General features: G+C 41.9%; 1 protein-coding gene across 1 annotated transcript; it reads left to right on the top strand.

Annotated features, from left to right (window-relative positions):
* Nucleotides 1–15,901: 15,901 nt before the first annotated feature.
* Nucleotides 15,902–16,752, top strand: LOC114704580 (general transcription factor IIF subunit 2-like). Its single transcript, XM_037200984.1, has one exon. It carries the CDS (start codon nt 15,917–15,919, stop codon nt 16,664–16,666), a length of 750 nt encoding a protein of 249 aa, XP_037056879.1. The 5' UTR covers nt 15,902–15,916; the 3' UTR covers nt 16,667–16,752.
* The last annotated feature ends 212 nt before the right edge of the window (nt 16,753–16,964 follow it).

The raw sequence follows: 16,964 nt of genomic DNA, 5'->3' as shown, positions 1-16,964 counted from the left end.
TCTCTAATGATAGCGGCAGTCTTCTGATACTCCTAGTTAAAGGCTGATGCATCCATCCAGAGGTTGAGGTTGGTAGGTTTCTTTGCTTTGTTTTAGCATTATTAAGCTCTAACGAGCTTCCTGCCATACCCATTTGCACCTATCTTCCACAGGAACCAGAGAATTCAGGAATGCTTTAGAGGGTCACTTGTAATCCTCTAGAGATCCTTTCCCAAGTAAAATAGTCTATGATTGTGTGGTCCTGGACTCAGGATGAATGCTGCTCATATGCTGTAGTTTTGGGGTCAGCCTTCTTGGACTCAACTGGGCTTCTTATTAATACAGATACCTGTATCTAACCCAGGTAGATCTAAGGAGGATCTTTGGGACTTGAGTCTTAGAGTCGGCATTAACAGAAGTCTTCATGGATATTTTACTATGCAAGTATTTTGGAGTCTTGAGCATAAAATATGAAAGTAAAGTCTGTGACCATATCTCTGACTGTGCCCAATTTCATCTAATCTTGGATCTGGTTAGTATCTGAATGGGAGAACATAAAAGCAGAAGGTGAGGGAAATGGTCAAATGGACCTTGAACATCTGCCAAGAGATACTCCAGGATGTGTTCAATATACAATTCAACGCTGTTCAATAGATTCAGAGAATTAATTTTTGTCAAGAGAAAGTCCTTTTCCTGGCAACAATTTCCGTTTACACAGCTCGTAGGAGACAGATGTTAAAAATAGAGCGCCAATATATTGAGCTCCTGTGGCTCCCTCTGGAAGGCCCATGGTTTGCTTTCTTACTGAAGGCAGATCTATAGAAAAATCCATTTGCAATCAGGAAGTTTCTTGGTGAGCACAGGACCCTAGGAAGTGGGGTTGTCTCTTGCCCGTGTCGATCACATGTAACGCCCTAGGTTGAAGCCAGGCTTTAAAAGGCAGCGATTTGCACCAGTTCATCACGTTCTTTTGCCCACCTTGAGCTCTGGCTTCTTAGCTTCTGTAGTGAACTTGAACAGCCAAGGCCCAGGTGTCTCCATGGAACAACATGTAGGGTCACTTTGGCACCTTTAAACAGATGCACAGACTTGTTGAAATTGACTGTGACATGGGAACTCCATGTAGTGCGGTCCATATTAAATTAAAGTGTATGCCACAGTTCTGCTCTTGTGAGTGGGGTTTTCCCACCAGTTCTAGAGTCCTTTGGTGATAACCCTTAATCATGACTGTAAATCTGGCCTGGCTTCTCTTCTTTCATCAGCCCAATTCATCACCTTTCACTTGGTGTCCTATAATATTTTAAGAATATTGCTTCTGGCTTCAGGTGTTTAGTACTACCAGAATAGACTTTTATTTTTTCTGTTCTTGTTGTCTTATTGTTCTGTCTCTGCTTAAACTTCATTCTGTGGGCAGGGTGGGGTGGGGACCTGGAGAGATGACTCAGTGGTTAAGAACACTGGCTTTTCTTCCAGAGGACCCAGGTTCAATTCCCAGCATCCACAACTGCTGTAACTCCAAATCCAGGACTTCTGAAACCCTCACATAGACTTACATGCAGGCAAAACACCAATGAACATAAAATAAAATTTACAAACACACACACACACACACACACACACACACACACACACACACACACAACACACCACACCAAACAAACCAAAAAACAAACAAAACTTCATTCTGTGACCAACCTCTCTGGTAGGTCTACTTCCTGTAATGTCCGAGGTGAAATGAAGCCTACTGGTTTTACCTAATTAACACCAGGGTGCCTGCTTTTTTTTTTTTACATTATGGCCAGCCTCTCCAATGGGGCCTGCCTTCTTTTAATCCCTAAAGTCTTTTCCTTTTGTGCCATCTAGTGGTTAACTGAGTAACACTACCAACTTGGCAAAAGGCCAGAGATGATGCTGGGCAGGGAAAGGAAATGTAAAAACTAATAAGGAGGCTCCTTTCAGAACAGCCCCTCAGGGCAGTCAGGATGCACTCACTCCTCATTCCCTGAGAACATTAATTGCACACTTAGCATGATGGCAGATCCTTGGGGGTTCGGAGCCGGATCTGTGTAGCTGTGGCGCGCGCGCGCGCGCACACACACACACACACACACACACACACACACACACACACACACACGGAGTGTTGCAGAGCTCAGGCAGAAAAGTAACCTTCAGTCCCGCTATTCGAGACTTGCTCTCTGAATTTAGGAAAACTGGGGTTTAGAGAAGCCATAGCATGTTATTTTCCCCCTCCCTTCTCTTTCTCCTCCTCCTGCTTTTCTTCCTCTCTCTCTCTCTCTCTCTCTCTCTCTCTCTCTCTCTCTCTCTCTCTCTCTCTCTCTCATTCCCTAGAGCCTGCAATAGGGATCAAATGTCTGTATGGAATACCCTGTGCTGTGTAGGGAGGCATTCAGAACCCAAGAGAGGAGTACTCCATGGGTTCTCACTTGCGTTCACAAATATTTGTACTGAAGTCCATGGGGACTGCTGGGCTGGCCTGGAGATAGTGTCCATATCGTTGTGACACTATTACATTTCAAGGCAGCTAGAGTTTGTTGCTTAAAATACCCAAGTATTTTTTCTGTATTTTAAATATTGTGGCTGGGAATTTATTCCTGGTATTCTATACAGAGTTCCTCTATAAGATATACAGGGTCTTCTATAAGATACAATGTCCCCAAAGTGCAGGGTTAATTTTTAATAATGTCAGAGGCAAAAATGTCACAAACCTATAAAAATTATGGGAGATGCCCTTCCCTTTTTAGTTGAGGACATTTAGATTCAGAGCAGTGATGTTTTAGGGTCAAGTAGTAGATGATGGGAAGACTAGAAGGCCAGTGTCCTTTTCTTTCTCTTTCTTTCTGTTTTCTCCTTTTCCTTCATTCTTGTCTTGGATGTGTTGGTGGTTGAACCCAGGGCCTTGTGCATGCCAGGTAAATGCTCTACCTCTGAGCCACATCCTCCACCCTAAGGCAAGTTTTAAAATATGTGTGTGCATGTTGTTATACTTTATTATAATATCATAACATAATATTTAAAAATTATATTTTATTAATTCTTTGAGAATTCCATAAAATGTATTTTGATCACATCTACCCCTCCCTCAACTCTGCAGAAATCAACCCCACCAATTTTCTTATCTGTCTCTCTCTGTCTCTCTGTCTCTCTCTCCCCTCTTCTCTTTTTCTCTCTTTGTCCCATCAAGTCCACTTTGTGTTGAACTCGAGTGTGGGGCCTTCCCTGGAGTGTGGTTCAACTCCTCAAAGGGTCTCACTCAACCCATAGGTTGAGAACGGCTGCTAGTGGAGCAAGAGTGGCAGTGTGAAACAATGTAACTAAAATGTATTTTCAAAAGAACACCCGACTTCACTTAAGACAGGACCCTTTCCCACCTCTTCGTCCTAGGTTCCAGCTGCAGGCACCTGTGTCTCACTGGCAGCCTCTGGAGAATACTGTTCCATCTTACCACTGAAGCATTTCATATCCTTCCACTGCATTGGGTTGAATTGCACCCTCACACACCCCCCCCCCCCCCCGCCTCGATTCATACCTACCTGGTACCTCAGAATATAGCCTCCTTTGGAAACAAGGTATCTTTAGTTGAGGTCTGACACAGACACCCCAAAAGGGAAATGCCATGTGAAGACAGGGTGAGATGGGAGTCCTTATTCCACAGAGCATTTACAATTACCAGCAGTTACCAAAATCTGGGAGAGACAGGACCCAGATCTTCCTTCTGAACCTCCAGAATGACTTCAGACTTCCTGTCTCCACAACTGAGGGATTAATGTCTTTGATTAAGTAATCCTTTTTGGGGGGGTCATTTTTAATACTGGTCCCAGGGAATGAACAGACCATATATATACTCAATAGGTGAGATCGGATTGGGCTCAAAGAAAACTGTGAGGCTTACAGGATTTTTAAAGGGCCTCTTCCGCTTTAATTTGGGGCTTTTCCCTTCTGGTACCATGCTGGAATCCTGGCTCCCTTTTCTCGGGTATGGCTCCAGAACAAAGTGAGTGAGATGAGATAAAATGCCTGTATGTGGAATTTACTTTCATAAAAGATAAAGACCTTCCCATTGAAACCTTCATGTTGAAAATAGCTCCTTTTTGGTAGCCCTCATGCAGCTTTTTATAACTTCCTGGTGAAAGCCCTCAGAAGACACAGAAAAAATACCCAGGCCTATAAAAATGATGGAAACCAACATTGCAGGGTGGTGGTGGTGGTGGTGGGGTAGGGGTGGGTGGGTGGTGGGTGGGTGGGGTTGGGTGGGGGATAGTTTTTGAAGAGGCTAAGGTGATGCCTCTCTCTCAAGAATGATTACAACCCATTTCTATTCCCCTTTATCACCCAGGATTTCTAAAGGAAGTGTCTCTTGGGAGAGACCCAACCTTGAAGAGCCAGATCCATCATTCTTGAGTTCCTTCGCACATTTCAGATATTTATACCAACATCCATAAACCAAGAATTAGGCGCTATGGGTAGAACAAGGGCTATTTTTAAAATTTGAAGACATCGGTGTTGTGTAGCAAGTGGTTAAAAACACTGAAACCTCCAATACAAGACAAGAAGGGTGAGGAATGTAGGCAGCTTCCCTACTCATAAGGCAATGAGACTTTAAAATGGGGTCCCAAAGGCAACAAGAGTTCAGATATTAATGTGTGTCCCCCCTAAACACCTATCCTATTACATGTTGAGAGAAAGCCTAGAGTCACCCAGGAGGGCATTCCAACACAGAAAAGGCTGGGTTTGTTCCATGAAATGGTGAGTACATAGAAATGTCCCTCCTTCCCCCCATCCCCACCCTGCATATGGCACTGGGCAACAATGTTCTGGGTAGCAAATAAAGTACAGTAACTGAGAGATGCTAATAGGACAGACCACAGATACTTAGGATGGAATGTATGGCCAGAGGATGCAAGGAAAATAGCCAAAAGTTTTTTAAGACTCCAAGATGAGGCCAGATTGGCAAAACTGAGAGGTCATAAAGGGTACATAATTCTACCAAGAGCCAGAGTGGTAACCGGTCTATAGGGTGCAGCATAAATCTTAGTGGATCTTATTAATAAAATCAAATCCAAGGCCAGTTATTGGGGTGAACACTGGAAGATCAGAGAGACAGAACAGGCCACAGCTAACCTCACCTGGCCAACTTCTCAGCCGATCCTGTTCCCTTAGACTGGAAGCTTCTGAGTCCTCATCCAGAATGAATCTCAGCTGAACTGTGCTGCTCAAAACCTAAAAGCTTAACCAGCCAAATGCTTCTAGTTTCTGGTCCTCACGCCTTATATATCTTTCCTTTCTACCATCACTTCCTGGGATTAAAGGTGTGAGTCACCATGCTTGGCTGTATCCTTGAACAGATGGATTTCTGCCTCTGGAATGCTAGGATTAAAGGCATGTACTACCACTGCCTATCCTAAGTATCTAGTGGCTTTTCTGTTCTCTGACCCCAGATAAGTTTATTAGGGTACACAATATTTTGGGGAACACAATACCACCACATTTCCTCTCTTTTAGTCTAAAGTTTAAAAAAGCTTATAACTAATACAAGAAAAACTATCTAATAAGTATATACAATATATACAGTCAAAAATTACATTAACAATGTCTAGTCCATTAACATTTGACAGATTCAGACAAAAAACTCCATTATATATATTAACAATGTCCAGTCCAGTAACATTTGATAAACTCAGACAAAAAATTTTCATTACTTATTTAAAACAAGTAGTTCCTTTTTAAAAGTATTTTTTCTTTTCATAATAGATTCAGTAATCTACCTTTTGTCATTTTAATATCTTCCCCTTTTCCTTTTAGTGTAGATTCAGTGATCTACCCATTTATCTCATTATTTATCTTTTTTCTCAGAGTAGACTCAGTGATATATCTCATATCTATATTCTTTTTCCTTTTCCTTTTTCTTTTTTTTTTTTAACAAAAACTCTAAATCTAATCTCCTTGTTTAGCTTTTTTCCTAACCATTAACAATTAACAACTTGTAACTAACCATCATAAACAATGACAATTATCCATAAGTCATTGAATGACCAAAAAAACTACCCACCCCACCTCTTGGGAATGTGGGCATACTTTTCTTAAAATTACTTCCTGCTTTCTGGGGGTGAAGACATCTTTAGGGAATCCTGAAAAGAAATTTTTTGGGTTAATTGTCAAGTCCTGTATCATTTGTTCAGTCTCTGCATATTGAGAAAGTGCAGGGTTTGTTTCAAATCCTTGTTCAAGTAGTCTGTCAGGCTGGATCATCTCAGCTAGCCATCTCAAAATTGTCCTGAGCAGTTTGTAGTCCAAAGTTGATCTTTCTGTGATGTTAATCAGCTTAATGGCTTTACCATAGTCCATGTAGAATCACCGTTGTGGGGTCTCATCATCCTTTTGAAGATTTCAAAGTCACTGTTAGACGTGGTCATGGTTCCCTGAAGACTATTTTTTTTTTTTTTTTGTCTCCTCTGTGGTTTGGAGCAATCACAGTCTGATAAATTATAGGGAGTCTCATTTAGTGGGCCGTAGGGTTGGCTCAGTGGTTAAGGGCACTGGCTGCTCTTGTAAGAGGACCAGGGTTCAATTCCCACTGCCTACATGGTGGCTTATAACTGTCCAATACTCTAATCCCAGGACATCAGATCCCTCATATGGTGGCATGTAGACAAGTTGGAGATGGTGGTGGGAATGGGATCAGATGTACCAAGAGATCTCCTCAGGATGGGTTAATTTTGATATGCAGAGGAGATAGGTAGGTATCTGAGCATGGATCCTAGAGGAAAGGCCAGTGCTGCAAACACAGACTTCGGAGCCATCAATATGCAGCACTGTGCACCATCACAGAACTGGATGAGAAGCCTCATAAGAAAATTCAGGCAAGGAGAATAAGAGGTCTTTAGGGTGATGGCTCAAGTGTCCCAATGTTTATAGAGGCCCAGCAGAGAAGGAGGATGAGTAAATGATGAAGAGAAGGCGTGGCCAGTGAAGTAAGAGGAAACCCAGATTCAGCACCATGAAAATTAAGGGAGAAAAGGGTCAACTAAACAAATAGAAAAACTGGATTAAAGGTTGCTGAATGATGGGTTGGTGAGATGGCACAGTGGGCAAAGCTGTCTGTCACCAGGCGCAACCGAAGTTTAATTCCAAGGGCCCACAAGGTAGAAGGAGAGAACTGACATCCACTGGCTGTCCTATGACCTCCATGTATGCCCAGTGACATGTGCCCGAACACAAGATAAATATAATTAAAAAATGTGAAAGATGCTAAATGGTTGGGTAACATAAGACTAGAGAATTTGGCTGTTAGTTTTACAGTCTTCATTACAAACTTTAGAGTCTTTCAGAGGAGGGGTGGGATGAGGATGAAAATTCTCCAACACAGATTGACAAAAGAGCTTAAAACAGACCATGAAGGCAGTGAGTGTAGATTATAGATAACTGTGAGGATTTTGGCTGGGAAGGATTTCAGAAAAACAAGATTCTGTTTGGTTCTTAGATGAATTACAGTAAAGCATGTGTGTGGGTCTGTGGGAACATTCTAATATGAAAGGTCAAAGAAAAAAAATCATAGTAGCATAATCCTTGGGCAAAGATGGGATTCAGAATGAACATGGAAACATGGGCCCCAATCAGGAGTGGGGCCACGCTTCTGTAGTGTGACTGGCTGGTTTTATGTCAACTTGACACAAGCTAGAGTCATCGAGAGGAGCGAGCCTCAACTGAGAAAACGCCTCCATAAGATTGGGCTGTAAGGTGTTTTCTTAATTAGTGGATCAGTGAAATTCAATGGTCATCCACCATCCAGTTAAGGTGTGCCCCTGAGAATCCAAAGAGACATATTAGCTCAAAGTAGGTGGATGGTTTGGTTAAGCAGGTAGGAGGTCTCATCTGGTGAGTGAAATGGGCTGGGGTGGTAGAAAATGCTAGGAGGGAAATGGTTCTGACACTTGATTAAAGCCCTGAAACTGGATGGGTGATGAGGGAAACCAAGACATATGATGTGTATGTGGCTGGGAAATGTGACGCATGGTGGAGTTAATTGTAGTATGAATCTTTAAAAGTTCTTATTAATAAAATCAAACCTGAGGCCAGTTATTGGGGTGAATTCTGAATGATCAGAGAAACAGAATAAGCCACAGCTACCTCACCTGGCCAATTCCTCTGCTGATCCCGTATCCTCAGACTGGAAGCCTCTGAGTCCTCATCCAGAATGAATCTCAGCTGAACTGCTGCTAGAAGCCTGAAGCTTAACCAGCCAAATGCTTAACCAGCCAAATGCTTCTAGCTCCTGGTCCTCACGCCTTATATACCTTTCTGCTATCTGCTATCACTCCCTGGGATTAAAGGCTCGCTTTCTGGGATTAAAGGCGTGAGTCACCATGCTTGGCTGTATCCTTGAACAGATGGATTTCTGCCTCTGGATGCTAGGATTAAAGGTGTGTGCTAGCATGGCCTATCCTCTATATCTGTCTAGTGGCTGTTCCGTTCTCTGACCCCAGATAAGTTTATTAGGGTACACAATATTTTGGGGAACACAATACCACCACAGTTAATTGCAATGGTCCCCATGTGGTCAGAAGAGAGTTGAGAGAAGGGACAGGTGTCCTAGGAAGATCCTAGGGTGGTAGCTGGAGCCAGGCAGTGTTGAAACAGAGAGTTTGGGGTTCTTGGGAGTGACAAGACCAAGGACACACAGCTGAGGTGGGACATACATTTCAAGCTGAGGTCATCAGTGATCTGTACGATAAAGTTTCAAATTGCCAAGCAGAATGAAGATGTAAGAGCGAAGAGAATAATAAAGTGAGCTGAGGGCTGAAGTCATCAGGGATGAAAAGGAGGAAAAAGGCAGTAAGAAGAAGCGTTTGGCTGTTAGCTCTGATCACGTGTCCATCACTAGCATTGTGTCTCGGAATTTTGATGGAGAAAAGGGAAAAATGTTTAAAAGTAATCGTTTGGGGTAATAAATTCGCCTGCTGAATATGTGAGCTCTGGTGTGTGTGGGCGTATCAGTTTCCTGTGACTGCTGTAACAAGTTAACATAAGCTTTGTTGTTAGAACACAGATACTCTCTCACAGTTCTAAAGGTCAGAAGTACAAAAATGCCACTGGCCACCAATCAAGGTATCGGCAAGTTTGTGCTTGCTCCAGCATGCTGGGAGAGGACCAGGTCCTTTCGGTTTCCACCTCTCTCTCCACCCTTCCTCCTGTCCCCACATCTTGAGTGTTGCTTGGGATTACAGGCATGACCTATCATGTCTAGCTCTCCTGTTCCCACTTAGCTATCGGTCTGTGAGTTATCACTTTCATCTTTAAGGCCTGCATATCAAATATATATATTCTATTTTCTCATTGTCTTCTTTCTGTACATAAAATCAGCATGTGATTGTAGTTTTAGCCCACTCAGGTAATCCAGTACAATCTTCCCATCTCAAGACCCTGGGTTTAGTGTTTTCTGCATGTGTAAGGTAACATGTATGGGTTCCAGGAAGTAGAATGTGGGTATCTTCTAGGAGGGTGGCTTTCAGCCTACCACACAGAGCCAGGAAGAAACATTAGCTTCTATTTTCTGTGATAGGATGAATCAATTTCCCCAGGATTGTCAGTTTTCCATAAAAATGATAATAATAATATTAATAATGTTTATTATATAAACATTCTTTTATTTGCTTTGAGAATGTGTTTAGGGGGCACACATGCCACAGAGCTCATGTGGAAGTCAGGAAACACCATACAGGAGTTGGTTCTCTCCTTTTATTACGTGTGACTCAAACTCAAACTCAAATCCTGGTGGCAGGTTACCTCTGATCAATCTTGCCAAACTCAATAAAATTTACTCTTGATTTAAAATCTCAGAATGCATAAATGGGGGCGGGGGAAGAAGAAGAAGCAAAGAGCTGGGCTGTAAGCGCTGTCTAAAACAGGAAACGTGGAAAGGATAACAATTGCTCCTTCCATCGAATCCGAGAGAACCTGATTTTCTATTTTGCTTTTGAAAGTACTGACAAGAACCCTTTCTAGAAACCAAGTCACTGAACAATTGAACTGAGAAAGTTCCCAGTTTTAGGGACAGCAGGTTATTATCCCCTCCCGGATCTGTTCTCTACTTCTGCTCTCTTCTCCTCTCTGGTTAGAAATGCTTCACACCCATAATGATGTTCTGTATTTCCTTATCTGAGTCTCAGACCATCTGGAGGCATTCTGTCTTCCTTTTGCCTTTGGACTTTTTATAACCTGTGATTAGGGTACGGATAGTTAAAGACGCCTTCTTTATCTTCATCCAATTTCCCAAGTAGGGTTTACGTAATGCTAGGGTTCATTTATTTAGATATGTAGATTGGTCTTGGGAAGACACTCAAGGATTTGAGATGTATGCTTGGCTCTGAGATATAGAGAATGCTCAGATGTAACTGAGATTTTTGACAGTGTTAATTGCCAGGATGCTGAAGGCAACCCATAGGCAGGCACAAATGCCATATGGGGTAACAGAATCCTGGTGGCTCTGCACTCAAAATATCCTAGCACTCCAAGCCTCTCTTACCATCTTACTGCTTCAGGGTTGTGCCAGGCCTCTGGTACCTCCTGACTAAATACTGCAACTAGATTATCTGCTCAACTCTCACACTGCTCCCTTCTGCCATAATAACCTTGAGCGAGCCTCTGAAAAACCGACCATATTTTTCTTTTGCTCAAAACCTCAAAATGGCTTCTCACATTCCCCCAGCAAAAGCTAGCATCCTCTCCAAAGCAGTAAAGCCATGAACAAGTATGTCTGGCCATTTCTCTCCTGTCATTCTTAGGCACTGCCTCTCACTTGTTCTATTCTAGACTCATTGGTGTTCCTTACACTCTCTTGGGCCTTCCCACCTTGTGGTCTTAGTAATTGCTATTCTTCCTGTGACTGCCTCTCCACTCATCTGTACCCTGGCATAGCCTGTTCCCTGGCTTCCTCTGGGCCACTGCTCAAAGGAGACTCTTTTAGAGAGGATAGAAAGGCTTTCCATGGTGCTTATAAAAGAGAGACTTTTGCCCCCTGTGTTCATTTTCTTGATGAGCACTATAGCCCTTGTCTATCTTATGTCACATGTTGTTCATATTTATCTGCTATAGGACATTTTTTTTTTTCCCCAAACAGTAAGTTGCATGGGGCAGGGAGCTATCCCTACACTCTGCTCAGAGCAGAACATTTTGTATGACTGTTATTGAAACTTCTTTTATTGTTTTATCAAAAAATAAACCTGAAAGATCCATGGAGCAATACAGAAACAACCACCTGACCCTCTTCTCCACCTTCCCAGATCAAAAAGGCCCACACATCTCTCTAAACCCCTCCTTATTCCTTTTGTGTGTCCCTCTATCCTCCTCTGAGTCATCCAGAAAACTCTATGGTCCATTCTGGCCAGCTGAATGTGAACTCTGTCCTCTGAACCAAGATCTGACTCCTTTTTTTTTTTTTTTTTTTTTGTCTCAGAGAGCCAACACGAACAAATCTCCCACAGTATTTCCTCATTTTTGTTGAAATAAAAAGGGAAAGGTTTTAACTCTAACATAGTAAAACTTATACGATAAGAATAATTATCAAGTATTGTCTAAATAAAAAAAGGTATTAACTTTAACAAAACGAAACTATATACAGTAGGAACAATTATCAAGTATGAATTACATTCACAATGTCCAGTCTATCTGTATTTGACAAATTCAGAGAACATACTCCATTATCTATCCTCTCTTGATGAGTCCAAAGTTTTGTACCTAATTTTCTTCCTATCATATAAGGAAAACAGTAACTATATCTATCCAGTCTTTAACCCCTCAGAGCCCCATGAGGGATATCTTACCTGAGTAAACAGGAGGTGCAGAGCAAACAACTTCCAAAACTATAGAAATGACAGAGACATCTGTGTGTCTGAACAGTCAGACTGTAAGTTTGATTGTTCTATATGACTAACTACTAACCTGTCTTTATTATCCTAAATAGCTTTCAAGGACTAAAACTTTACATTACATTTTTTTTTGTGATATATATTTTTTATTTTACAATACCATTCAGTTTTACATATCAGCCATGGGTTCCCCTATTCTCCCCCCTCCCACACCCTCCCCTTACCCCCAGCCCACCCTCCATTCCCACCTCCTCCAGGACAAGTCCTCCCCCGAGGACTGTGATCAACTTGGTAGACTCAGTCCAGGGAGGTCCAGTCCCTTCCTCCCAGACTAAGCCAAGTGTCCCTGCATAAGTTCCTGGTTTCAAACAGCCAATTCATGCAATGAGCACAGGACTTGGTCCCACTGCCTAGATGCCTCCCAAACTGATCAAGCCAATCAACTGTCTCACCTATTCAGAGGGCCTGATCCAGCTGGGAGCCCCTCAGCCTTTGGTTCATAGTTCATGTGTTTCCATTCATTTGGCTATTTTTTTCAATAATTGAGTAAAACTGAAATTTATTATATGCCACAGTCGTCCTAGGACCTCCATGCTATATATATATAGCCTTTATGGTTCTATGGGTTGTGGTCTGATTGTTCATTTTATATCTAGAATCCACCAATGAGTGAGAACATACCATAACTGTCTTTCTGGGTTTGGGTTACCTCACTCAGGATGATTTTTTCTAGTTCCATCCATTTGCCTGCAAATTTCATGCTTTCATTGTTTTTCTCTGCTGAGTAGTACTCCATTGTGTATATGTACCACATTTTTTTCATCCATTCTTCCGTTGATGGGCATCTAGGTTGTTTCCAGGTTCTGGCTATTACAAATAGTGCTGCTATGAACATAGCTGAGCATGTATCTTTATGGTATGTATCAGCATTCTTTGGGTATATGCCCAAGAGTGATATGGCTGGGTCTTGAGGTAGTTCGATTCCTAATTTTCTGAGAAACCGCCATACTGATTTCCACAGTGGTTGTACAAGTTTACATTCCCACCAACAGTGGAGGAGTGTTCCCTTTGCTCCACATCCTCTCCAACATTGGTTGTCATTGGTGTTTTTGATCTTAGCCATTCTAACAGGTGTAAGGTGGTATCTCAGAGTCGTTTTGATTTGCATTTCTCTGATGATTAAGGATGTTGAGCATTTCTTTAAATGTCTTTCAGCCATTTGTAGTTCTTGTTTTGTGAATTCTCTGTTTAGCTCTTTAGCCCATTTTTTAATTGGACTGTTCAGTGCTTTGATGTCTAGTTTCTTGAGTTCTTTATATATTGTGGAGATCAATCCTCTGTCAGATGCGGGGTTGGTGAAGATCTTTTCCCAATCTGTTGGCTGTCTTTTTGTCTTATTGACTGTGTCTTTTGCCCTGCAAAAGCTTCTCAGTTTTGAGAGGTCCCATTTATTAATGGCTGTGCTCAGGATCTGTGCTGTCGGTGTTTTATTTAGGAAATGGTCTCCAGTGCCAATGCGTTCAAGAGTGCTTCCTATTTTCTTTTCTATTAAGTTTAGTGTAACTGGATTTATGTTTAGGTCTTTGATCCACTTGGACTTGAGTTTTGTGCATGGTGACAGATATGGATCTATTTGTAATCTTTTACATATTGACATCCAGTTATGCCAGCACCATTTGTTGAAGATACTTTCTTTGTTCCATTGTATAGTTTTGGCTCCTTTGTCAAAAACCAGGTGTTCATATGTGCATGGATTAATGTCAGGGTCTTCAATTCGATTCCATTGGTCCGTATGTCGGTTTTTGTACCAGTACCAAGCTGTTTTTATTACTATAGCTCTATAGTAGAGTTTGAGGTCTGGGATAGTGATGCCTCCAAGGGTTGCTTTATCATATAGGATTCTTTTAGTACATTACATTTTTAAATGAGCTGCATAGGTACAATGCTTTAGACAGGAATATAAACATATATAATATAGCAAAAATAACCTTAAATTTGTATCAATATACAAAAATCCATACCAATGTAAACTATTTGAGACTAATAGTTGCTTTTTTAGTTTAAAAGTAGAGTCAGTAATCTACCCTTTTATTCTATTATTTCTATATCCCCCTTTTTCTTTTCAGAATGAGATCCCTGAATCTAATCTCCTTTGCTCAGTTTTCTTCCTGACCATGACCAATAATAAATTGCAACTAACCCCCCTAAATGATGACATATATCCAGCAAATGACCAAAATATACGCATACCTCTTGGGAATATGAGGGCCATGTTCTTAAAATTACTTCCTGTGATCTGGGGGTAATTACATCTTTAGGGGACCTTGAAAAAATTGAGATAAAGATTAAGTCCTGAAAGAGTGAGCTGTTGTCCAGTCTCAGTATGATGGGAAAGTGCAAGCCTTATCTGAAGTACTGGCTCGAATAGTCTATAACACTGGACCATTGTAGCTAACTGCCTTGTTATTGTCCTGAGCAGCTTGTAGTCCAAAGCTGATATTTGGGCAGTGTTTGTCATCTGCATTGAGTATAGGGGCTCCAGACATTGGTGTTCCTTGTACAATGTGAGGAAGGATGAAATTCCTTCTTTTTATAAACTGAAGCTTCTTGCTTTTGCGATATTTGTTGCTATTCTCTCCCATGAAATTACTGCAAGCTCTTTGTCAATGTTCATTTTCTTCCTACAATAAGACAATTTCAGCATTAGTAAAAGATATCACAATTTTTGTTGGGTCTATTCCTGTTAATTGATGAAGCCTTGACTTTCCTTTCAGAATCAATTCAGAAAACTTGTTTACATAGGTCTTTAATTTTTTTTTAACTCTGTTTGTGTGGTTGAAATATCCATTCTAATATATTATTTTCTTTCTGCATAGGAATTCCTGTAGGAGAATGTGTAGAAGGTAGTATGACTAGGATACAATTAAGCTCTGGATCCAAGCAACCCACATGTATATCCTATAATTTTTCTTCTACAAAAGCCAATTCTCTCTTAGCCTCTGCTGATAATTTTCTTGGACTACTGTGGTGGTATTGTGTCCCCCAAAATAGTGTGCACTCTAGTAAACTTATCTGGGGTCAGAGACAGAAAAGCCACAATATTAAACATAGAGGTTAGGCAGTGGAAGCACACGCCTTTAATCCTAGCATTCAAGAGGCAGAAATTTGTCTGGATCTCTGTGAGTTCAAGGCCACAAGGATACAACGAGGCACGCCTTTAATCCCAGAAATTGAGCCTTTAATCCCAGGAAGTGATGGCAGGTAGCAGATATATAAGGCGTGAAGACCAAGAACTAGAAGCTTTTAGCTGGTTAAGCTTCAGGCTTTCAAGCAGCCGTTCAGCTGAGAGCCATTGGGATGTAGACACAGAAGCTTCCAGTCTGAGGAATCAGGATCAGCTGAGGAACCATCGAGGTGAGGAAGCTGTGGCTTGTTCTACTTCTCTGATCATCCAGCATTCACCCCAATAACTGGCCTCAGGTTTGATTTTATTAATAAGACCTGTTAAGATTCCTGCTACAGACTATTTAAGTTCTTATTATTACCATGTAAGGTTTGAAATAAATTACTTAGTTCTTGATTTGTTAATCCAGTTGTGGGCCATAGCCAGTTAATATCTCCTGGCATTTTTTGAAAATCATGAAGAGTTCTTAATTGATGACTCCTAATTTGTACTTTCTGTGGCTGATTTTTTTTTTTTTTTTTTTGTAAACCTACCTTGTATCCTAAGTAATTAATAGAACCCACTTTTTGTATTTTTTTTTTTCCAGGAGCAATTTATAGTTCCCAGAGAGGCAAAATTTCCTTTACCTCTTCAAACATTTTTTCTAAGGTATCTGAGTCACAATCAGCTAGAAAGATATCATCCATCTCAAGTTCCTGGTATCCCGGCCGGTGGAGCGACGCCGGCTTTTCGCTTTTCGAGGTCTCCCTGCTCCAGCGGCTGGCTCCGGTCTGTCGCTCCATCCTTCAGCTCCGGCCACTGCTCCTGCGTGCACGCGAAACTCCCATCCTTCAGCTCCGGCCACTGCTCCTGCGTGCACGCGAAACTCATGGCAGAGCGCAGGGAACTCGATCTGACGGGCGCCAAACAGAACACCGGCATGTGGCTGGTCAAGGTTCCTAAATACTTGTCCCAGCAATGGGCTAAAGCTCCCGGAAGAGGTGAAGCTGGGAAGCTGAGGATTGCGAAGAATCAAGGAAGGACTGAGGTATCTTTTACTTTGAATGAGGATCTTGCAAAGATTCATGATATCGGTGGGAAGCCAGCTTCAGTCAGTGCGCCTAGAGAACATCCATTTGTCTTGCAAAGTGTTAGAGGACAGACATTAACAGTGTTTACCGAGAGCTCCTCAGGTAAGCTGTCATTGGACGGAATAGTGGTACAGAGAGCCGAATGCCGACCTGCTGCCAGCGAAAGCTACATGAGGCTAAAGAGATTGCAAATACAAGAGTCTTCCAAACCTGTAAGGCTGTCACAGAAGCTGGACAAAGTTGTCACGACCAATTACAAGCCTGTCGCTAACCATCAGCACAATATTGAACAGGAAAGGAAGAAGAAGAAAGACGGAAAGCGAGTTCGGGCGGACAAACAACACGTCCTAGACCTGCTGTTCTCAGCCTTTGAGAAACATCAGTACTATACTCTTAAGGACTTAGTGGACATCACAAAGCAGCCTGTGGGATACCTGAAAGAAATCTTGAAAGAAATTGGCATTCGCAATGTAAAGGGGATTCACAAAAATACCTGGGAGCTGAAGCCAGAGTACAGGCATTACCAAGGAGAAGAGAAGAGTGGCTGACAAAGTGTGCTCAACAGTGAGAGGCCTCCGGCAGCCAGCGGCTCACACCACACTGACCGCCGGCAGGACAGCACAGTTCTGCAGTTCCTCTCAGGAAACTGTTAAAGCTGGCATTCCTTCCATAAGTTTCTCAAGGGCTTTTTAAAGAGAAAGGTGTTATTTATAGACTAAACTTGTGTTAAATAAACCATAGCATTCAGCCACGTGTCCAACACTCAGGAGCCTGAAGCAGAAAGATGCCAGTTTGAGGCTAGCCTGGAGCACACGGCAAGACCCTCCCTCACAAAAGAAAAAAGTG

This window comes from Peromyscus leucopus, chromosome 8b, assembly GCF_004664715.2.
Source record: "Peromyscus leucopus breed LL Stock chromosome 8b, UCI_PerLeu_2.1, whole genome shotgun sequence".
Taxonomy (NCBI): Eukaryota; Metazoa; Chordata; class Mammalia; order Rodentia; family Cricetidae; genus Peromyscus; species Peromyscus leucopus.
The sequence above is the reverse complement of the archived record's forward strand: the minus strand, read 5'-3'. Positions and strand labels throughout refer to the sequence as shown.

Coding starts and splice junctions, on each gene's coding strand:
- LOC114704580 (XM_037200984.1), top strand. CDS start 15,917: ATGGCAGAGCGCAGGGAACTCGATCTGACGGGCGCCAAACAGAACACC.